The sequence below is a fragment of the Thamnophis elegans genome, chromosome 3 (assembly GCF_009769535.1).
Source record: "Thamnophis elegans isolate rThaEle1 chromosome 3, rThaEle1.pri, whole genome shotgun sequence".
Taxonomy (NCBI): domain Eukaryota; kingdom Metazoa; phylum Chordata; class Lepidosauria; order Squamata; family Colubridae; genus Thamnophis; species Thamnophis elegans.
The window spans coordinates 38,177,118-38,201,970 of NC_045543.1; the positions used below are offsets into that span (position 1 = coordinate 38,177,118).

The 24,853-nt window shown below is 41.5% G+C and overlaps 1 protein-coding gene across 1 annotated transcript in view; it reads right to left on the reverse strand.

Moving 5' to 3' along the window:
* GPR156 (G protein-coupled receptor 156) overlaps positions 1 to 22,280 on the reverse strand; it is a 35,556-nt gene extending 13,276 nt beyond the window's left edge. The window contains exons 1-5 of the mRNA XM_032213086.1: positions 22,146 to 22,280; positions 20,923 to 21,059; positions 19,175 to 19,310; positions 16,069 to 16,179; positions 6,919 to 7,044 (exon numbers count right to left, since the gene is read on the reverse strand). Of these exons, the coding sequence (XP_032068977.1) occupies positions 6,919 to 7,044; positions 16,069 to 16,179; positions 19,175 to 19,310; positions 20,923 to 21,059; positions 22,146 to 22,280 (645 nt within the window). The remainder of the gene's footprint in view (positions 1 to 6,918; positions 7,045 to 16,068; positions 16,180 to 19,174; positions 19,311 to 20,922; positions 21,060 to 22,145) is intronic.
* Positions 22,281 to 24,853: the final 2,573 nt, after the last annotated feature.

Here is a 24,853-nt window from a genome sequence, read left to right on the forward strand (position 1 = left end):
GAAATCTAAATATTAAAGCTATTTTGTGAATATAAGATTGACATGTTGTGTACTAAGTACTGAACTACTGAGCATATATTGAGGCAGAGGGCTAGTAGAGGAGAACTTGCATAGCATGTTATAGAATTCTTTCCACCCTAGGCAGAATCTTAGATTCTGGCTGAGCCATCAGGTTGATTGAAGTGCTTGAAACTATCTTCCAGAAAAGGTGCATTTCTATTTTTTGTAGCTGGAAAAAGTTATTCCTAACTGTATGTATGTAGCTTGTGTAAAAAATTGATTCTTTTTATTCGGTTTTGTAACCGTTTTTTAGATCAAATAGCTGATTCCTAAATGGGACAGTTATTGTAACATTTGAAAGTTATCATCAGATCTACCATAGCTTGCATGCAGTTCTAGCTTAGGGTGTCTGCCTAAAACAAAAGCTCACAAGGTGCAAATGTGTTAATAATGAACTCCAGAGGTTGTATATCAGAACATTATATTGGCTAATGCTCCTGAAGAATTTGATCTCTCAAACCCATAGAGCTCAAGAGCCAAGGTGGCGCAGTGGTTAAATGCAGCACTGCAGGCTACTGCTAGATCAGCAGGTCAGCGGTTCAAATCTCACCGGCTCAGGGTTGACTCAGCCTTCCATCCTTCCAAGGTGGGTAAAATGAGGACCCAGATTGTTGGGGGCAATATGCTGACTCTCTGTAAACCGCTTAGAGAGGCCTGAAAGGCCTATGAAGCGGTATATAAGTCCACTGCTATTGCTATTGCTATTATTATTATTACCTATCCAAGGTAAGAAGCAGTTGCCTCGCAGTCTCTTCAGGCCATCTAAACTAAGAATGGCTGGACCCAGTGTCACTGTCCCAAACTTTGATGGGAATATCCACGTGAAGAGACAGTGGCAAATGATCCCTATCCAGCAACAATCTAATTTCAAAGAAGTTAGTAGGCTAAAAACATTGTATGAAATTAAATTGTACTAGATAGAACCTTGTATAATAAACCTCTCACTAGTGCCAAATCCGGCTTTTAAATTGCTTACCAATGTTAAACCAGTGTTAGGATAATTCCAAATAAATTGGGACAGATAATTCTCCAGTTTGTCCCATCCAGAAAGCAATCTGTGAGAGGAAAGTTAGACATTTATAATTAAAACACCATGCCTGAGTCAACTGACTCTAGAAGCTATTGATAGGTATTCACATGACTCCAATTATATGATCAGGTTCAAAAGGTTATTTGATATGAGCGTACAGAAGCATGGTCACTTGTGGCACTTGTAATGGTATGTGGAAATGACTTTGGAACACAGAAGAGGTTCTGTCTAGGGAATGGTCAGATAAGATAGGGCATAGTCTGCAGTTGCATAATGGGCAGATTAAGAAGCTCAGAAGTTTTCAGGCAGTAATGGAGATGGCAGGAGATGTGTACTTTCAGCCTTACAAGATTCTGTTATTTCAGCCTTACATTAAAGTAGAATTAGCTCATCTGGTCTGTATTTTTAATTTGGTCTACCTGGGACTGACACACTAGGGACAGCATTAACAGTATCCACTTATAAACCTTGTAATTCTGGGGGCTCTAGGAAACTAGATTTCCTGCTTTACTTTCCCTTGGACCAGTTTCAGGGCTTGAGCAAGCCCTTCAATTTCAGTTCATCTTTAGTCATCATACTATACGAGATAACCGGTTCCCTTTCAACAGGACCAAGCAATATTTTCCTTGTGTTGGTGAAACATTTATCTACACTTCCTGGTGTCAAGGTCAGAGATAAGACAGAAAAAACCTGGCCACTGTCCAAGGTAGAGGAAGCAATTTGGAGTGTATGAGCTGATGTAATGTTATTTAGAGAGGTTTTCACATTTTGATATTGTTGGTTTGCTTAAAAAAAAAAACCTGAATCACTGTCTGGCAATTATAGTTCAATTTAATATGCACAAAGGTCAATGGCTATGAAGTAGTTGTCTTAGAAAAAAGGGACAGTCTATGGAAATTCATCTTCCCACAGTTATACTGTTATTACAAAAAGTCAGAACTTATTTTATTATAGTGTTGTAAACTAATTTAAGTGAGATGGGGCTTTATAGAAATGTAATAAATTATTAAATGTTCATATTAATATATCAGATTCCTTTTATGATCTGAGCTTAAAGGGACACAACATTTGGTATTTACTAGCTGCTTATTAATTAGAGGGTTGGGAATAATTTGTGTTTTACTTGAGAGAATCCTCTAAAGACATCAAAGGTTTTCTTCAGATTCCCACTTTTTATAGAAATAATCAAATAGTTTAAAAGGTAATATATTCTTCAGAATAGCCAGTATGCAAAGGATCCATAATTTTCATTACGGAGAAGAAAATTAGACATTTAATCTGATTGCTGGGAGAATACTTTGTAACTGCTTACTGAAGATTATCCTCAGTAGAAAACTTTTGAAATGAAGAGTTCATTAATCTACAGTTGTTTTGTTACTTTGACTGGTTTCAAAGGTCCAGAGATGGTTCTGTGTTGTTGTTTTCTTATCCATAGTGTCAGATGCTTATATAAGCTGCAGGTCGAGCTTAAATTTATAAAATAGATAAAATCTTAAGAGAAATTCAAATAAGATAAAATAGGATTTCAAGAATAAGAAAACAATAACAGAAGCTGAATAAAATGAAAATATCTCCAGAGCTAGCTAAAGAAGCTGCTAGTCCAACACCATTTTAAGGGGGGCAGGGTGTTGAAGCCAGCCAATAATACTTTCTACTTCATTCCTTTTCTACATAGATGAATGGACAGATTTTTGTTTAAATCATACATTCAAACCCAAAAGTCCTTTTTCTCATTTACTCACAAGAATTTAGGTGACACCAATTTATTATTTCAAGTATATGTTTAGCCCTTTTGTTCATAATTAAAGCTAAACCTACTGTTTCCTACATGTATTCAACCTCCTTCCACAAGACCCAACTACCTACATTCAGCTCTATTATATTCTCTCCCTTTCTTTTAGATCCACAAACACTATTTTTCATTCATACGCCTTATCATTTACTTCTCTTACTATGTGCTAGTGATTTCTGTAATTTATTATTAAATGCACAGGGAAAAACAAAACTAAGTGCTGCACTTTCATTTCAAAATAAAGCATTCTAGGGAGGAAGTATTGTGTTTTTTCTAGGCCAATTATCTTTAATAGTTATCTAATGTTGTTAAAATCATTCATTGGATATTACAAAGCTCAGAACTGGAAATGGGGAAAAACGTTTTTTGGGGTGCTTTCTGTCTGCTACTGGAAAATCTCACAAAAAGATTTTGTGATTTATCAATTCTTAGCACAGAAACAGAGATCTAAGTGCATTCCTTTGGTTCATCCTCACTATATTCAAGAATGCAACTAGTTCAATGATTCCCTCATCAAGCAAGTTCATATGGCTGCTACTGAGTTTTTTTGAGCTTGGTTCAAGTAGAGCACAGCACAAATTATTCTTGCAGTTGGAAGGGATTCCCTGGAATTATGCAATAGTCATTACATACTACCAGGTCAGGTTTAACTCTTAGTAATCTCATAGATATTCTCCATGAACTCAGTAATGACAGAAAAATCGATGTAAATATTAAGATCCAGAAAGTTTCCTGGACATTTTCTTATACAACTGCTTCACAGATTCTAAAATTCCAATTTAACATTCAAATTATTTTTCTCATGGCTCCAATGAATCCTTCTGTTCTGCAAATCTTGGCTTACAGCTGAGAGAAACCATATTTCATAATAATTAATTTATTCTAGATATGTGCAGAGGCATTCAGTTTACTATACATATACCAACATTCATTCCTATCAATTGAATTTCTTCACAATCCCAAACTTAAGAATGCAGGAAACATAATTAACAGTAAGCCTAATTGGACCTTCCTCCTTGAACATTTAATGGGACAAACTTATATGTTTGCTTCCTGGCACATGTGGAATTTGATGGTTAACTGGTTTTGTAATTGTTCTGGGGAAGGGTATTTTCAAAATAGGGATACGTGATCCAAAAGATTCATATCTCTCACCTCCTATAATCTGTAACCCTACCTGTCCTATTTCAAATGTTTTTTTTTCCTGGGAGGAGCCAACATCACAACAGTATAGACATGTGGTCTCAATGCTCCGAGACCTCCGCCGATACTTTTGCTGCTGGGTGGTCCAATCGGACCTAAACCATCCCGAAGAGATGGTGAACAGGAAGATTACGTCTTGCTGATCTCAGGGACCCTGCAAAGTCCCTGATTGATCCAAGAGAAGGTTTTCAAGCTGGCGACAAAAGGGAGCCTAGGTTGATGAAGTTGGGACGGCTCCAGAACAGAAGGAAACGGAAAGAGAAAGTGTGTCCATCTGATGAGGAATCCTTTCTGTTTTGAAAAAGTCTGCCCCAAAAAACCTTCTTTTTATGCTAAATTAAATCCTTAAGCAGAAGAAGTAAGCGGCGAAATTGACCTGCATTGGATTGTTTTGGATAGTATGCTTTTTTCTTTTGTAATTACACTTTGTGGATTGAAATGCTTGCAACTTTTTTTTCTCTACTCTTCTTAAAATGAACAGACCGGTTTTTTATTCTTCAACTTTTTCTTACTTTACTTTTTAACTTAAGGATTAAAATCTCCTTCTCTACTCTCACAAAAGTTTTTATTATTTGCTATTAAACTCCATTTAAGAACTTTGTTTTCCCTAAGCCGTTCCTGTTTCTCCTTTGATTTCACTGTCTCTGTACTTCAAAGTTCCTTAATTAAAAGTGATAAGAGCCAAGGGCACAAAGTGTTTACACAGGAGTCCTTTGAGAGCCTTATCGGCACTGGGGGAGGGGACGGAACCTCTTTCTTGTGAAGATTACAAATGAACTTGTGTTTAAGCTATATATATATATATATATATATATATATATATATATATACACACACACACACACACATATACATACACACACACATATATATAATTTTCAGATTATAAATGAAATAATATTATTTCATAATATAATATAATATTATTATATATATAATAATATATATAATTTTCAGAAGAGGAAACTTTAATTTTGCAAAAGATTTGGGATGGAATTCAAAATTTATTGGAGGTAACTGGGAGAATTGAGAAGAAGATGGAGTTTGTACAAGAACAAAATGATGGAGATGGACCCCCAAAAATTGAAGAGAAAAATGAATACAAAGATAAGAAAACTAATGATTTGATTTGTGGAGTGAAAGTGGTTGAAAGCGAAAGTGGGAGTATGGAAAAGGGAGAAGAAAGTGGATATAAACAGTAAAGGATTTTCGTAAATGATTTTGTTAACAAATATCAATGACAACAATAATAATGAAATGATAAGAGATATAGTTAATGTTTTATATATATATATGTACTGGTTTAACATAAGGAATTTGAATATAAATTGAAAAAAACTTGGGGGGAAAAGGCTTAGGAATTATGTTAATTAATCCTTATTTTGAATATGTTATAAAGGTGTAATGTTATTGGATATATAAAAGTTGATAACAAAAAATTAACTAAGTTTTATAATTAGTAAGTAGTAATTTAGTAACTTTTAGACTGCTATGTAATAAACAATCAATAATGGCAATAAGTATGTATTGGTGTGATGAGAAAAAATGGATATATATATTTAACTGTATCCCTTATCATTATTATATATAAATGTATGTATGTATGTATGCATGCATGCATGCATGCATGCGTGCGTGCATGTATTTATGTATGTACTTCCATAACAAAAGGAACCTGGACATAAATTGTAAACAGTGACTTGGAAAAAAAAGGCTTAGAAACTTTGTTAACTAATCTTTATTTAGAATATGTTATAAAGGCTTAAGGTTATTGGATGATTTTTGTAATAACTAATGAAATGCCATCAGGTGGTTGTGTTTTTAACTATGGATTATTTTAGGCAAAAGGACACTAAAACAACTTCAGTCAAATGAGAACTATACTATGTTGATAGTAAGATTCATTAAGAATCTTTGACATCTGATATGAATATAAGTAATGACTGTAGAAGAGATGCATGAAAGCTAATTGTAACCAATTGACACACTTTCTACAAGATGTAATGTAAGATGATGATGATTTTTTTTGTGTTTGTTTGTTTAATAAAAATAAAAATTTCTTGCAAAAAAATGTTTTTTTCCCCCTGAGATTAGTAATTAACTACGTGCCTTTTTAAAATCTCAGTGCCTTTAATACTACTTAAAAGAGAATTCTAATGAACTTATAGTTTTGTCATCACTTTTGGAAATTGCCTATTGATTATATTAAAGCTTTCGAATGGTAAATTTTAAAAGTCGTCATTAGATGAATTTATCTTCAACCCCGAACCAAAAAAATTAGCTAAAACTAAGCTTGCGAACTTAAAAGAATTTCAAATAAACAACAAAAACCTACATTATGTTTTTGGTCTAGGAAAGTTAGAAATGGATTAAGGGTCCAAATACATTTGGGATATTTTTACTCTAAAGTTTTGGAATTTATTGTAAAAATTAACAACTTCTGGGAAACAGTCTTATTTTGGCTACTCTAGTATTGCAAATTAAAACAAAAGTGATGATTTTAGAAATTGAATATCAGAGGTTACTAAATATTTTAAGGAGAATACAAGCCTGAAGTTAGCTAATACATAAAATAAATAAAATGTAGTATATTCCTAACTCTGTGTATGTGTATAATTGCTGGTTTGTCTTGTCAATTTTTAACTAGAAAATTATCCATGAATGTCTTGCATTAATTATGTTCAGAGATGCTTCACATACACATGAAGAGCAAAAATATCACATTTTTTTGTAATAATAGACAATGTGTACATATTCTATCGATTCAAAACAAAAAGGTTAATATTCATTATTTGATATTCAATCCTTTAATTTGAATCTTTCTCTATCTTACCTTCACATCTACATTAAGATTTTGGAGACACTGGACTGGGTCCAAGGAGATCCATATTAAGAGCAGGATAATATCAGCCAGAACTAACAGTGATAACATCACCAGCAGCTGAAAATCTTTGATAATCTGAAATGCAAATAATTCAATATGCCCATTTCATGAGGTATTCAAAATTTCTTTACAAAAAATGCAGTATTTTTCTTTAGATTTGACAATTATCGGTCTGATTGTTTCTTTAGTAATTTAGTCTGCTAAAGGACCAATGTTTGTGAGCCGCCCTGAGTCCCCTCAGGGAAAAGGGCGGCATACAAATAAAGTAAATTCAAATTCAAATTCAAATGTGGATTGTTCACCTCTGAAGCCCTCCTTCCAAATCCAATCCCTCAAGGTCAATTATCTAATGATGGCACTTTCTTTCTCCACAGAATTATAGAAGTTAGAAATATAGAGTGATTTAGTATAGTGGGATAAAATATAAGTAACACATACAAAATATAGAATTAATAACAATAGCAAAAACTGATGCAAGCATAACTACTCTCTTCTAAGGGAAAATCTAAAGTATAGCAATAAAACTTGTTAAATCAAGCAAGCCTTTGTAAAAAACAGCAAAGGAAATGAAAGATTGGAAATTTGCTTAGACAGGCTCACAATTATATAAACTAGATCAAAACAAGATACTGTATGTCCAAAATAGACAGAAATCAAACATCTATCTAAAATTAGATTATAAGAAACAACTCGTTGATTTTTACTGGAAATATTTTTTAAATATCTTTTATTAAAAATATTACATAGAACATAAAAACCATCACAAACAAATTAAAAGAAAAACCAGAAAAGGAAAAAAAAACACAGAAATGCAGAAAGGAAGAACCAAAAGAAACAGGAAGATAAAACTTTGAATTGCCTTTCCAGCAAACATAAGCACAATTACTAAATTATCTCTTACTCTATGATCACAAAAGAAACCTAACTTTTTCCATTATCTCATTTTTTCTAATCAAAACTACAAATTATTATTGCATTTTTCCACTTTATGCAAAAATTCTATAATGAGGACCTAGTCAGTCATGACGTTTGCTGGAAATGATGATAATCATACATATATGAATAAAATGGGGTATAATAAATAAAAATAAATATAGAAATTAATTCCAATCAGACCATAATGTTGTAAGATATAAAACAGATGAAATCTAAGAAAGGACCATACTGCTTAGACATTGAAGTAACTTTTTGGGAGTTAGCTGGCATTTGATGCAGACTGTAAATATTGTCACTGAAGTAAATTGGAATTCACCATTAAGTATGATTCAACAGAGTGCTAATCAACAATTTCTCCATAGTTGGGGGAGTAGCATCCAGACTAGGTTGACTTCATCCGCTCATTGATTGGACTGAGTCTGACAAGACTGTTAAGCCATGCCCCTATTGCTAGGCAGACCCAGCTTCCGACTCAGTCCCTCAATGAGGACGGATGTGTCATTTACAGCTCCAGAAATTAATTTCAACACTTTGTGAGTAGACCAGGGATCTCACCACAAGCCCCAATTGCGGGGGGGGGGGGGGGTGTCAATTGCACCTTTAGCCCTTTGTGGGTATTGAGGAGCTCCCTCAGACAACTATCATTCTGAGGAGAGGCTGACCAGTTGGACAGATCTCTGGACTAGGCTTCATAGCCTGCCTGGAAGGTGCCTTTGACAGCAGAGATTAGTGCTGGAGCATTCTGCTGTTCACTTTTTAAAAGAAAGGTCGAGGGGCGAACCGCAGCTGTCAAAAATGCTGCGGAGCGCCCACGCTTCTTCCAATTCGTCTGAGAAGGCTGACAGAGAGGCAGAGAAATACCGCAAAGCCTCCAGGCGTTTTTAAGGACAAGAGAGATCGTCGGTCAGAGGCTGGTCAGAGAGGCAGCGAAATACCGCAAAGCCTCTAGGCGATTTGAGAGATCAAAGAAAGACCGCTGAGCACCTTCCATTGAAAAGGGCCATTGGGAGTCATTAAGAGAATCGCGCGCTGCTGCCTTCAGTTTGTTCTGGCACGAATCACCGTTTTGTAAGTTTCAAGCCACGTTTTAAAATGGCAGCCGCAAATAGCAGCATGGACACTGAGGGGTACCAGGTCCTCGTAGATGTGGCCAATAGTCCCAAGGAGACTGGGGAGGCCCCCAATTGCCAGAGAAAACTCAAAGGGGGGGCAAAGGTAAGCAAAAAGACCAAGCATCTCTCCAATTTGCCCCACAGCAAAAAAGCCTCCAAGCCAGGTTCCAAGTTTGAGCACCAAAAAGGCAGGGTGCTTGAACATATCTTTAAGAAGGCCATCAGCAAGAAGCCCTCTGGCAAGGTTCCTAGTAAGAGGCATTCTCTGCGGCAAGTGCCAGGACTTCCTTCACCTGGGGGAGTGGCAGAGGGGGGCACCTCTTTCAATTTGAGAATTCCCTTTGACACTTCAGGGATTTGGGGCTCCACCCAGGGATGGCAGTCTCCCCCACGTACCCAACCTGTACCTCGACCTGCCAGTGAATTAGCACAGCATGGCATTCCATCTACTTCTGCAGGGGTACATCCTGAACAAATGCTGGGTGTACCTAATTTGCAGGAGTTTATGTTCAAGGCCTTCCAGCAGTATATGACTGTTGTCTTTCAGCAACCACAGGGTCAGGCCTGCTCTTTCTAGAGCTCCAGAGATAGTGGATATTCAGGGAGAGGACCTCCCACCCCATTTCTCCTGCTCAGGAGGATCAGGACTCAGATTCAGAGGAAGGCGAAATTAAAGAGGAAAATCTCTCTGAAGATGAGGACATGCCTTCGTCCAAACCTACCTTTTCTGGCCTGTTTCAGCCATATTTATCAAGTCCTTGTTATTCAAGGCAAAGGCCTCTGCAAAATTCGTAGAAAAAGCATCAGAGTCAACGGTTCAACCTCAGGGAATATCATCAGAGACTTTCCTGAACAATACCATCAGGGATCTTTGCTGAACAATATCATCAGAGATCTTTGCTGAACAAGCCATCGAGGCTGATACGGTGCCCACTCCTAAGATCTTTCTTGCCTGGTCAAGAGACAATGGGCTTCTCCCACTTCGGGCCCCATGCCCACCTCGAATGACAAGACATTTTTCAATGTTGACAAAGACATTGCCCAGGTGCTATTGCAACCTACTATCGATGCCCCGGTGACCGCCTTGCGATACCTCTGCAAATAGGCCTGGAGCACCAGAGGATGCCCTAAAACCTGAGGACAGAGAGGTCATCAGGCAGCGGCCTGGCTAGTGAGAGTGGCCATGACCACTTCCTTCTTTAATCGATCTTCTTTGCTCTGGTTGCAGGATCTCCAACAATGAATCACGATAGCAGATGTCAGATCCCACCAGGACATCAACAACTTGGTGGCAGCCTTTCAATTCTCCTCAGATGCTACCTTGGCCCCAGCCAGGTTTGCCTCTAGGGCAATTGCATCCTCTGTAGCATCTCACAGATTGCTATTGCTACGTCAGTGGCAAGCAGACGTACATCATAAATGGTGTCTGGCATCAGCGCCCTTCGCTGGGGGGGGTGTCTCTTTTTGGTTCTGCTCTTGATCCCTTCTTGGTAGAGAACAAGGACAAGTGGAAGGTGCTTCCCACAATACCTAGAAAGGGCAATTTCCGGGCTTCACCATTTTCCGGGCTGCACCGTATCCCGGCAGTCGTCCTTTCGTGCTCAAGATTACAGATCCTCCTTTCTGGGTCAGGATTATGAGTCTTCCTTTCAGGATGCCGAGTTTGGGTACTCAGGGTTCAGACAGTTTCAGGGGGGCTACCCCCTTAGGCAGAAATACCAGCCAGATTGACAGGAGAAAGGTAGACAGCAGAAGTGTCCCTTTTGAGGGGGGAGGAGGAGGAAGAGGCTGCTCCTACCGCATAAATTAGGTCTAGGCCCAGCTCCCCACCCATTGCCGATCATTTGGGGTTTATCTTCCTCAGATGCATGGGTTCAATCCACTATTAGATCAGGGCTCTCCCTTGAATTCCTCTCCAGCCCTCCGATGTTTTTCTGGATTTGTCCAGTGTCAAATAACCCGACCAGGAGGCAGCTTATGCAAGAAGCCATTCAACACCTATTGCATATTAGGGCTATCCATTCTGTGCCTCCAGAACAACAGGGTCAGGGTTATTATTCTATTCTTTTCGTGATCCCAAAGGCCTCGGGCAGCTGAAGAGCTATTCTCGACCTCAAGCACCTAAACCGCTTTGTACGTTATCAGAGGTTTAAAATGCATTCGTTGCATTCTATCCAATGCATTCGTTGCATTCTATCCATTCGTTGCATTCTATCCTGGTATAAGGCAGGGGGATTTCCTCACTTCTATAGATCTTACTGAGACCTACCTGCATATACCTATAACACCTGAACACAGACAGTATCTTAGGTTTTGTTACCTAGGGCACCAGTTTCAGTACAGGGCTTTACCATTCGGATTGTCATCTGTATCTAGGGTCTTTACAAAGGTACTGGCAGCACTGGCAGCATATCTGAGACAGGTACCAATAGTCAAATTTACTAATAAAATTGTGTGCATTTTTTCCCAGAAAGAACATTGGTCCTTACCTGAATGTTTCTTTTCGGTAGGCGAGAGGGAGGGGTGACTCTTGGGATATTCTCACAGCCTGATTGGTCCAAAGACTGAGGGAAATCTCTTTTAATTTCCTCCTTTCCCTGTTGGCTCCCAGTTCCTTGAAGTCGCATGACAATAACGTACTGTCAAAAAAACAGACACAGCAAGGGCAACCCTCACACACACCTCAACCCGACTGACTACCTTCTATCACTAACTGGGGTGGGATGTCGCCCCTCCCTCTCACATACCGAAAAGAAACGTTCAGGTAAGGACCAATGTTCTTTTTCCGGTAGGCTCGAGGGAGAGGCAACTCCTGGGACATACCCAAGCTCAGTCCCTGGGGGGGAACAACACTAGGCTTCAGGGGGGGAGGGGCAGTTGCTACCTTTGTAGCACCCTACGCCCAAAGGCCACCTTTGCCGATGCAAAGGCATCCAGCCAGTAGTGGCGGATGAACAGAGTTGGGGATGACCAAGTAGCCACCCGACAAATGTCTTTGAATGGAGCCCACGTGGCCCACGCTGCTGTAGTAGCGGTGCTCCTTGTGGAGTGGGACGTGATTCCTGAAGGGGGGGCGGCCCGAGGACTCGTAGGCCATAGAGATGGCCTGTCATAACCACCTGCCAATGGTGGCAGAGGAAGCCCTGGCCCCCAGGGAGCCAGTCTGAAATGAAATGAACAGGGCCTCAGACCAATGGACTGCAGACGTGCACCGTAGATAAATGTGCAAGGCCGACAAACGTCTAGTCGGTGCAGAGTCGCTTCCTCTCATGGTATGGAGCTGGGCAGAAACTGGGAAGGATGATCTCCTGTGCCTGGTGGAAGGGCAAAATGACCTTAGGAAGGAAGATAGGGTCCAGCCGTAGGACCACCCTATCCTGGTGAAATTGGCAGAATCATCCTTGGAGGACAGGGCCCCCAGCTCGGAAATGTGCCTGGCCAAAGTTATGGCAACAAGGAACGCCACCTTAAGAGTTAGGAACCTGTTGTGGCTCGGCAGAAGCCTTTGGAGCTGCTATCAGACTCTGACAGGGAGGGGCCCTATGAGTCAGCCCTGGAGGAGGCGGAGGACCTTGGACAGGGTTCTGACTCCGAGCAGGGCGCAGAGAGATTAGTTGGTCCCCAGGTAATGGCTGAGCCTTGGATCAGTGGGGAGGAGACAAAAGGCTGACACAGAAACCTCCTGTGAGTTGTTTCAGGATGCACACAGGAGAAGGGCTGACTGACGTAAGGAACAATTGAGGACTCACAGGAGATGATAACGAGCAGCAGGATCTCCTCCTGTGGATAAAAGAGACTGATGGTGCCATGCCCTGGTTGCAGAAGTCAACGTTCTCGTTCACATTCATGAAGTGACTTAAACCAACTTGAAGAAGTGGGAAGCCTGTTTGCATTGCCTAGGTTTGTGAGACTTAAACCAACTTGGAGAGTGGGAAGCCTGTTTGCATTGTCTAGGTTTGTGAGACTTACTGCCAGCGTGTTTATCTGTGTTTATTTTGGGCTCGCAGCCAGCAAGAGCCGGGACTGATAAGAAACATTCCTTTGAACGTTGTTTGGCTTTCATTTCTGAACGGACAAGGTGGGGGTCAGAACAGGAACCTAAGGTGGACAGTGCGCAAAGGCTCAAAGCCCCCCACAATCAAGGCCCTAAGAACTAGGGGGAGGTCCCAAGTTGGGAACCTATGAACCGAGGGACGTAAATTAGTGGCTCCCTTCAAAAATCTCTTAATCAGGGAATGGTGGGCCAGGGACAAATGGTGCTCCCCTGGGAGCACTGAGGCCAGAGCAGCCACTTGGCGCCGCAAGGTGTTATGGGAAAGACCCCCGTCCAGACCCTTCTGGAGGAAATCCAGAATTTGTGCCACTGAAGCCTCAGTAGGACAAATCCGAAGTGGATTGCAACATTTGACAAACGCCGCCCACGTGGAATTATATATTCGCGTGGTCGAGGGACATCTGGAAGCCTCGATGGTGGTTATAACTCGGGCTGAAAAGTTGGCGCTCCTTAGGAGGCTCCACTCAAGCGCCAGGCAGTCAGGTGGAGCCACTGGGGCTCCGGATCGATCAAGACCCCCTGGCGCAGAAAGAGCTCCTCCTGAGGAATTCTCCAAGGGCGGGGGGAGATGGATAGTTGGACAAGATCCACAAACCACGGCCGTCTGAGCCAGAGGGTCACTATCAGAATGATGTCTGCCTTCTCTATCACTACCTTCCCTGGTAATCAAAGGGAGTGGGGGAAAGGCATACAATAGGCCCGGAGGCCACTTGCTCCGGAAAGCGTCTGTCCCTTCTGCAGCCCGGTTCAGGAATCAACAGAATTTCAGGAGTTAAGCATTTGCTGGAGTCACGAATAAGCCCACCAACGGGTCGCCGAACTTCTGGCAAATCTTCTGGAAGAGATCGGGTAGCATCTGCCACTCAAGAGGGTTTGTTGGCCTGGTCTTGTTGTTCAGCTCTAGCGATCCTATTCTCCAGGGCCTTCTGACGCTGGCTCTCATCTTTCTGGGTTGCCCTGAAGGGGCGTTGGGCCGCTGAAGGTTTAGCTATTGCAGCCCTTGTTCTAGGCCCAACCATCTCCCCCTCCTCGGCTACAAGTTGAGCCCTCCCCTGGGCCTGTGGAGTGGTCTACCTGCTCTCCACCATCGGTGCTACTCATGTGCCTTAGAAAATTCAGTGCCCTGAGTCACCAGCCTGTGCAAGGGCCTCACGGGAGTCAATATCAGGTTGCCTGGGTTGGAGCTTGCCAGTCCGACTCTGGCCACGATGCAATTTAAGTGAAATTGGAGCTAGAAAATGACCACCATCATGTGCGCACTTCCAAAATGGCCACCTCCACTCGCACACTTTCAAAACGGCCGCTGGAGGTGTTCGTGTGTTTTAAACGGCTTTTTTCCTTCTGCTGCGCTCGAAAATGCTTGCCACGGCTTGTTTCACCCAGACACGGCTTCCTGAGGCTAATTAAGCCGCCCCGCTGCCCAAACAGTGTCTCCTGCTGGCAGCACTTCTCACAGAGCTGCAGAAGTGGAGCCTGACACCCCTTCTGTACCAGGGATCAGTTGGAACTCCAAACTACTCGGGGGGGGGGGGAGGAAAGGCGTGAAGCCAATTAGCCTTTCCCTCCGCTTGCTGCAAGATGGAGGACCCTGTCCCTGCAAGTACTGTGTTTCCCCGAAAATACAACAGGGTCTTTTTTTTTTGACCCACGAAATATGGCCTTGGGCTTATTAGAGGAGGAGGGCTTATTATTTTGGGGTTGCCAGGCGGCTGCTCCCTCGAAGAGCCGGCTGCTCTCTCGAAGAGCCGGGCACAGCCTCAGGGGCGAAGCAGCCATGAGGCGACCATGCTCATGAGCAGCCACCCGGCAAACCTCCTCTCCAGCCGGGCAGAGCACCATTCACTGACCTAGGGAGTATCCCTAAGGCGCCAAGCCATGTGGCGCTCTGCCCTCCCCCCAGCTCCCGCGGATTGGCACATTCGGGATACCCCCATGTGGCGCTCTGCCCGGCTGGAGAGGAGGATTGCCCAAGCGCCTGCTCTGCCCCCAACTCTCATGCCTCCCAAACTCACCATGCCCTGGGCCAGCTGTCCTTGCAGCTGCCGCCGAGCTCCGAGCAAAACTTCTTGTCTGGCTTCCAAACTCTGGAACTCAGCTTCCGAATCTTCCAGCAGTGGCAGCTCTAGGAGTGTTTTCTTCCGGCAGCCTGCCCATAACCATAGAAAATACTCCTAGAGCGGCCGCTCCCTAGGTCAGTGAATGGTGCTCTCCCTGACTGGAGAGGGGGTTTGCCGGGTGGCTGCTCGTGAGCATGGTCACCTTGTGGCTGTTTCGCTCTGAGGCTGTGCCCGGCTCTTCGGGAGCCCACTCGCAAGGGAGCAGCCGCCCAGCAACTCCCCCCTCCAGCCAGACAGAACACCACTCCCCAACCTAGCAGTATCCCGAAGGTACCAAGCAACGTGAGTGCCTTTCTTCCACCATCACCACCCCCAACCCCCGTGGCTTGGTCCCTTCGGGATACCGCTAGGTCGGTGAGCGGTGCTCTGCCTCGCCAGGAGGCTTATTTTCGGGGAGGGCCTTATATTTTTGCCCACCCGAAAAATGTGGCAAGGCTTTAGTTTCAGGACATGTTGTATTTTGGGAAAACACGATAGCAGCTCAGAAAGGTTGGAATTTAAAATAGCCAATGGATCAAATCAAATACAATTGTTTTAAAAGATTTTACTCATTCTCTGGGAACCAAAAAACACAGTATTTGGACCAAAAGACTGAGAGGAACTGGGAGCCAACAGGGAAAGGAGGAAGTTAAAAGAGATTTCCTTCAATCTTTGGACCAATCAGGCTGTGAGAATATCCCAGGAGTTGCCCCTCCCTCGAGCCTACTGGAAAACAGTTGGGTTACAGTAGATACTGATCAACTTTGTGCTCAGAAGTATGCTCAAGCAAGAGCAATTTTAATAAAAGCAGCCTGCACACAAACTTCAGCATGGCCACAACAAGAACTACTGTATCACCAAAAATTCCAGCTTTGCTCCTCTTTCTGTGTGCAAGACTTACCACTCTTTTGTCTGGAACCTTTTGAGTGAATACTCTGTATAAACGCCAACTCTTTCCCAGGACAGGGCCCAAAGCAAAGGAACCACTTATGTATAATATACAAATTCTCACCTGTTGGAATGGGAAAGATCCATCAGTCTAAATGTAAAATTACATGGTAGGGGAGATTTGGAATATTCCTGGATGAGTGATATGCAACCCATTCTAGAAGACATAGCACATTTTCAAAAGAGCAAGTATAGTATACAAACAGAAGATAACTGACCCAGAAAATTCATAATTAAAGCTCCAAGTTGTTCCTAAAACTCAAGCTGTAACCACAACTGCATAGACAATAGTTACTGTAATCTGTTATAGAGGAAGTCACGTTTAAAAACTTGTCTTAAAAACATGTACACCTAAGTATCTACGAGGGAGGGATGGGACAAGGGATAAAACAAGAACCATGATGCCTGTGAGTGACCTTTTTGCATCAGAACGTAAGTATGAGGTGAAGGGCTGCAATATCAGAACCTGAGTATGAAGTGAGGAGCTGCATCATAATTCATAGTTGGCACATATATCTCTGTATTAACTGACTGTCTGGATGTTTATTCCTAAAGTTTATTTGGGATGAAGAACCTACTGAACTACATTCACCCAAAGTACTAGACCCTCGTTATTTACAGAACAAAACCAGAATGACTGGATTCACATCAGTTATAAATTATCATTGCAGCCTATAGTGGCTATATTTATGTAACACCAAAACTTACCGTAATTTGTTTGGTTGTGGCCTAGTAAATTATCTGAACCTAGCCAATGATTTAGCAGATGACCAGGCATAGGAAATAGTAATGCTAATATAAACCTGTTTCTTTTGATCACTTGCTAGCACAGGAGTTCTCCAGCTATGGATCTGAACTCCCTCCTGAGAAACACCAGCAATTTCAGCAAAGGGTTACAAATTTTTAAAATTAGATGGGGTTTGCCCAGGCAGAGTGGAAGTCAATCAAACCTTGCTCTGAACTTTGCTCCTTACTTATGCAAATTTGAAGTATGCAGATGCAGTATTGCAAATTTGGAGAACTGAGATATACAGATTAAATATGTGGTATGTTTGATTCTTGTCCTACCCCCCAAAAAGATCATTAATGATGAACTGTGGGTATATATGTATATGAAGATTTAATTTGTGCACCACCTGCTCCTGACTATGGCATAAACATACCATTGCAACACTATTTTACTGCTGTGTCGCAGTTACTTCATGTCATCCCAAACCCATAAGTGGGAGAATCTCACATTCTCTTTTTTGTTTAAAGCCTAAAGCTATATAAAATCTGCAGACTTTGTTACCCATTTCTTCAATGGGTGGCGCGGAAGGCTTTCTGCCCTTCTCTCACAAATGTCTACACCAAAAAAAAATGAGAATAGTTATGGTCATATATTGCCATATATTTACCCACATTGTGGATAGAGAGGGCCATTGATTTGAAAGAGGAGTAAAAGAGGTAATTTATGTTAACACTGAGCAACCTTGTCTCAATCAGGTTGCTCAACAGAGGGGGAAGGATAAGACACATCTCCTGTCTACAGAGCTATCCTTTCAGCAGTTCCAAGAAGATTCCATCCCATTTGCACTGTGATACAGATGACCCTGAGGGCACAGATCAACCCCCTAGTGGCCTCAAGAGCTCTCAGGGAGAATGGTAATGACCAGATGACTGCAAAGAAATATGATCCTTCGACCCCCACCCAACTTGTCAGAACTAATCCTTCCATCATCCCCACCATCTAGCCAGAACTTATTAAGCTTCTTGGATGAGAAGTGAAACTTCTTCCTCCTCCTCTGGGAAAAAAAAACAGTCCATTTGCCTTTTGAAGAAGCACCTTTGAGACAACTATGATCTGGATAACAAAATTTCCACATTTAGGATTACCATACTTGAGCTGCAACATTGCACATAGCACCAGATGGCAGCAGAAGATACAGAAAAGGAGCTAAACTGGGAAGGGTCTATTGGCGTAACAAAACCTCACTAGTACCCTTCAGGAACAAATACAGAGAAAACAATAGGTCAGCCTGACGAAAATGTGGGTGGAGGGAGGGTTCTCTATATACCCACAAATGTGGCTCTTTACCCAGCTGGTGTGATTATGTGCTGTCAGATAGAAATTTTACAAATGTCTCTCACCTTAACTCAAGTACACCCAAATCTACTTAGTTTTTGGAAAGGCATTTTTCTTTTTTCTCCTTTCATTTAAATTTTTTTCCCCCTTTTTACATTATGAGCTTATTGACAGGAACATGGAATTCTAAACACTAGAAACTTTAAAAAATGTTTTAAGAGCTTTGGAAAGGTTGCTTCTGAAAGGAAGCTATTGAAAAATAAAATTTTATTCATTTCCACATATTCCTCTGTATATCAGTAATCTGCTGTGTAACTATGTCACTAAGATCGTGTAGGAAGGTAGCACCCACCCCACTCCTAGAAGAATGAAATATTCTAGGAAATATTAAAAAGGCAGAATATTATATTTCCCTGGATGAGAAATGGGAAAAACATGTTTTTTTTAGGCAGGAAGCAGACTCACTCTGAATAGCCCTCACCCTCCTCAATAGCCCACAACAGATATCAGCACTTAAGAGATAAAGAGATAGCTAGGTCTATTCATAAGCAAATGCGCTCACCCAAGATCCAACAAAGGTAGGATTAGCCCTCTACCCATCTAGCAACAGAATCACCACATGGCACTTGAGAAGATTACATCACTCAACAAGATTCAACCAAGCTTGGGACTCAAGATACTACAAAGTTACCCCTGCATGGCCCCATGGGAGTCTGACAACCAATCAGAATTCTTGTCTAACACAGGAACAGGAAGCTTCAAGACGGGGCCCAAGAGAGGGTACAAATTTATCCCTCTCTCCCACCCATGTGCTTTTTCTTTTGCCCAGGATCTCAAACCATGTGGCCTGAGCACCATTGAACCATCTTTCCAAGCAGCTTCCATGTTTCCAGTGTCTTTCTCCCCACTTGGAACTGAACCCAGATGGACATTTCTTCCAACAATCAATACATTACAAATCTCAAGATTGTTCTCAAAATGTGCATTCACCTACTTGAATCAGCATCTCTAAGGATGGTCTGCTCAAAGGATTCTGTTTTTCAATCCCAAAGAGATATACAGTACCGTAAGTCAAGCCACTCCCCAGGAGAGTCACAACATTCAAGTTTGGACTAGACATTTTCACAATCCTGTAGAAGATAAAGGAGAGAACATGAGAAAAAGAGTTATTGGAGGAAATAAGTGCATTAGACTTTCCTTTCAATATGTGCTACAAAAGTTTGTTTCTCGAGACACTGTACCTGGATTTCACTACTCTGCTTTTCTTCCTAACTGAAAAAGTATCAGCCAGAACTGAAATGCTCTCTCCTTCTAAGTTAATTACATTCCCTGAAGTATCATCTTAAAAACGACATTTTCTTCCACTAAGAACAGAATTCCCTAACCCCCATCTCTAATTCTGGTGCAGAAGGATCCTATTGTCAGAGGTTTCTAAAGTTGTCAAGAAATTTAGGATAATTGACCATCATACTTAGTTGTTGTTTCTTCAAGCCTGAATTATCTTTTAGAGCAACGATGCAAAAACTGTGAACCTTGTGCAGTCTACCAGCACCCCTTTTTCATTCCAAAATGGACAGAGGGAAAAATGCAGATTTGTTTTGTATTTTGGTGGCATTTTAAGGGGCAAAATGTATAAACTTACGTTGCCCATGTTAATCATTGAAAAAATCATCCCACCAAGCACAAATTAGATGTTTTGCTACTTGAGGAAATAGGAGGTTCCTCACTCGCAAATTGCTCTGTTCAATGAGCAGAAGCAAAAAACAATGGCGCTGCCCAGAGAACCAGTTCGGGGATATGGCAGGCCTGGGTCACTGCCAGTTCCAGAGACCCAGGCCACCAAACCACTACCAGTTTGGCTGAACTGGTCCAAACCAGTAGGAACCCACCACTGGTAAGGAGACAATCTTGTCATTCAAATCTGAACACAACACCCAGGCTGTAAGGATACAGGTCAAACCATTGAACACCTGCTGCCACTACTCAGCATTTGGCGTGTGGAGTGATTGGCTCATTCTGCTTTCAATTATTTCATATAATAGTTGATTCTGAAACTTTCAAGCCATTTTTTTTTTGTTTGGGACTACCTAGGAAATTATTTTCTGCTACATATGCAGTTCAGAAATGTAGGTGGCTCAGTGGTTAAATGCAGCACTGCAGGCTACTGCTAGATCAGCAGGTCAGCGGTTCAAATCTCACCGGCTCAGGGTTGACTCAGCCTTCCATCCTTCCGAGGTGGGTAAAATGAGGACCCAGATTGTTGGGGGCAATATGCTGACTCTCTGTAAACCGCTTAGAGAGACCTGAAAGGCCTATGAAGCGGTATATAAGTCTACTGCTATTGCTATTACTGCTATTGCTATAATGAAATATATATATTGTAATATTTTCTCTAGGGAGACTAGGCAGAATAATACAACTGCCTATATAAGTAAATAAATGTAAAAACCCACTCTTTCCTTAGTTTTAAATTTTCATTAGGTTAGCATTTGGCACTTAAAACTTCCAGAGCCTTACCAAGGCCCATTTATTGCCCTCTTGTTGTGTTTGATAGGTTTGACTTCACTCTCACGAGTGACAATAAGGAGTCCAGAGTCATGTTTACTGCAGATCCTGAACACACTAAAATGTATAGAACTGCTATAAACAAAAACAAGATTCTTCTCTTGAGAAATTCTTCAATGACAAAGAATCAGAAAATCTTGCCCAGAGAGTAAAAACATAGGATTGACTTGGCCTTACCTATTTTTTCTGAAGCGAATTGTGAAGACAATTAAGAAAAAACTGAGCAGAATTCCACTGGTGTTAAAGGCCCAGACAATTGCCAAGAGGGCCACTGAAAAGGAAGAGGCATTCTTACAGCTGGTCTCTGAAAAATGCTGAAGAAAAAAAGTAAGATGAAAGGAATAAAAACTGCTTTGGAAATTTCTCTCCAAAAAAGGTAAAGTGCCTCATAAGAATCCACTGTCCTTCACTGTGAATCCATTGTAATATTTTATATCTCATACCAAGAACAGAAGTGCCTTTGTGATAGCCTTTTCTGGGTAAGAGAAAAAAATATACTGGTACTTCATTGTGCAAAATTCTATATTTTCTACTTTTAAAAATTACCTGTTTTATAACTGAGTCAATAATTCATATTATTTCTATAATACTGGATGTGTTTCACGCACCGCGTGCATTTTTTTAGAATGTAGACTAAACATGATGTCACCACACAATTAAGCCACTCCCTAAATTGACCTGGTCAAAAACACTGAGGCAGCATGATTTTAAGTGACTTACAAAACAAAGCATGTTTTGAAGTATTTAGGGCTTGATTATTGCAAAAATACTGTATATTAATTCTTTCCCTACATAAGAGTCCACATGCCTGTGAAGAAATTAAACAAATTCTCAAAATGGCAACATGTAATGCTAACAGAAGATTTCAGCTGCATCCATTATTTTATCTAGAAGCAGGAGGTCCAATAGATTTCAGACCTCTCTTGCTGGGATATTACAATACATAGATGCTCCAAAAGCTCCATATTTGGCCCATGCTGTTTAACAACTTTTTCAACAAGAGAAAACTCACATTTCATGCTGCACTTTTCTCTGGATGTTCTTACATTTTACAGAGTATGTCTATACAGTATACACTGATTCAACTGTTGAATTTTTGAACTTCTTTGAATGATGCTGTTTGATAGAGTTTATATAATGCCCATTCTATTCCGTCAAAAATGGCTTGTGCCCGAAGAGAAAACCTTCAGTATTATAACTCCAGAGAGGGCAGCCAATACAGCTGATATTTTCCTGTTGTTTTCAGACTATATAGCTTAAGAGTCTGCAAGAACATTTTATTGTTCTGTGAGTACTGAAAATTACTTGTGCACACACGCGCACACATGCCCAATTTGAATGATTCAACTGTACATTTTGTGTGTGTTTGGCTTTATAGTTCATTATTCATAGATACTTACAATTGTTGAAGTACAGAGATCCTTCAGAATCAGTTTCTGTTGTTCTTGGCTCTCATAGTCAAGGTTATTGCCATATAACTTGGAATAATTTAACTCCATCTCCACAGCACATTCTAAACCTTGATTCAACCACATGATCTGAGCAGAGCTTAGGTCTGGTATAGGAAACAAGGTTGATCTCAAAAACTGAGACTCAGATATATGCAGTGACAGTTGAGAATTACTTGATAGAAATTTCTCTATCCTTATAAAAGTCCTGAGTTCACTAATAAGAATCATGAGCAAAATTATTAGACTGTAAAAATTTAACTCAGCCTCTCATTTAGTATCTATCTATCTATATATCTATCCATCTATCTATAAACTTTAACAAATGCATAAGAAAAAAATGAAAATAGCTGAATGAAGTCTTTGTTCACCCACATGGCACTCTCACTCTGTATCCAAAAAACTAGCTATTGTACATACTTATTTTTAAAATGCTGTTTTTTGCAAAGTATAAAGTGAACTACAAAAATCAGGTATTTTGAAACTGAAAACTGTATTTATTTGCTATACTATCAAATGACATAAAATAAAAGTGATGCCTGAGTAATGCCAGAGGGTCTCAATCTCATTCGCTAGGAATCAGGAATCCAGATTAAATGAGCGTGATAGAAATTATTAAAAGACCCCCCCCTCTCTCTCTGTCTCTCTCTCTCACACACACACACAGACACACACACACGAAAAATTGTGTAAACATTTGTAAAAATTATTTGACCTAGCACAGCATGAGAGAGACAAAAAGAAAAGTCTGGGTTTACCTTCTGCAGCTGTATTCACTCCAAGGTTCAGTTAAGTTTTGGTCACAGCAGCCCTTATCAGACATGCGAGGTTCCCCGTGTAACCCTTAACTCTGCTCCCTGCTGCCGACGTATGTCCCGCAATTGAAGGCAGGAGAGCTCAGGTGGAGGGCAGCGTTTGGACAAGCTCGCTCCTTCTCCCTCTCCTCACCCTGCAGCCATCGAAAAAGCCTCATGCGCTGGAAAGCAGCGGCACCAGTCTTTCTTCGGGCAGGGCGTGTAACAAAAATGGAGAACTGTCCCTATTGGTCCCTACAATTACATAGCTGACCTTGAGAATGTTGCTTATTATGAGTGTAGATGTGGTATCAGATATAATCTTTATTTCCTGCTGTTAATTTGCCGAGACTTGATATTATGCGAGAATGGAGGGGGGAAGATATTCAGACAAAGTACTGTAACTTATATCCTGCTAGCAGAAAGAACAAAAGAGAGTGCTGAGAGGTCCAGCATGATCTCTGAAACAAACATACGATGGAGAACTTTAACCTTGGGGGATAATTTGTTGCCAATTAACCCAGATTTTCAGGTTTGAAGGAACACGATCTCTGCAACTTTGCAAAACTCAGGAAAGACGGGTCTCCCCCATCGGTCAAACCTTTCTTCCATTCTTCTCCACTCCGCCCGATTTCATTTTCTTTAATTCGCTTGCCTGAAATTTGCAACGATTTCGTGGGACTTTCGCTCGCCTTATTGCAGAATTGCCTCTTTGCATTAGCTTTCTCTTCTAACAACCTGGCTCCTCTTGCTTTGCGTCTGTCTGATACTGTATAGAATCGATAGAAAGCGGAAAGGACACGAACATCTCTTACTCGTCTTCTTTTTAAATGGAGAAAAAAAAAAGGGTGGGGGATAATGCTGGCGGGAGGGGCAACACTGAGCTGAGTCTGTTCCTCCCACCCTCGCGATCTAACCAAGCCGGCGCGCAGGCTCGTGGATCTTTTCGCCGGTTCTTCCAACCCGGGGACTCCGCATTCCCCGCCTGTCCACCTGCGTGCGCGCTTCGGCCAATCCGGTCAGGCGACGATATTGCGGGCAGAGGCATCAACTGAACAAGAGGGGCTTGGTTGAAACTGCTCGGGAGCGGTTGATCGTTTCTTCAGAGGAAACCAAAGGCTTCAAATGGGGGCTGGTAGACTCAAATTGGGATATCAAGCCTGAAGCTGGGTTGCTATTCGAAGAGAAACGAGCAGCTTCAATAATGAATGGAAGATTCTGAGATATGCGTGGCCTAGAATCGCCTTTGCCTCTCGTGTATTTTTATGACTAATGGCTGCTCGGTTTAGACTAATAAAATAAAATGATTGGTTTTGTACATTCTGGGATTCAAATTTTTTTACTCCAGGTTCTGTGGACGGGGCGTGTCTTGGTGGGCATGACAGGGGAGGGATAATATAAAATCTCCATTCCCTCCGCACTCCGGGGGAAGGTTATTGCAAAATCCCCATTTCCTCCCGATCAGCTGGGACTTGGGAGGCAGAGAATAGATGGGAGCGGGGCCAGTCAAGGGTGGTAATTACCAGTTCTCCAAACTACTCAAAATTTTCGCTACAGGTTCTCCAGAACTGGTCAGAACCTGCTGAATGGCACCTTTGTTTCCCATGTGGTGATTCAAATGCATGAGACTGAATGGAATTCGGAATTAATAAAATCATGCTTTAAATCCCTCCATGGGCTCTTTCCTTACAAGACACTTTAGGAGTAAATAACATTTAGTCAAATGCTTGATGTGCAACACATTGAGATGAACGTTAACCCCATTAATTGGATGTCCTCCAAATGTATTACAGATTTATATGGCTCCTCTTCTCACTATAGTTGAATCTGGGGGCCAGTGACATGCGGTGAGGTGTACAGCTGGTG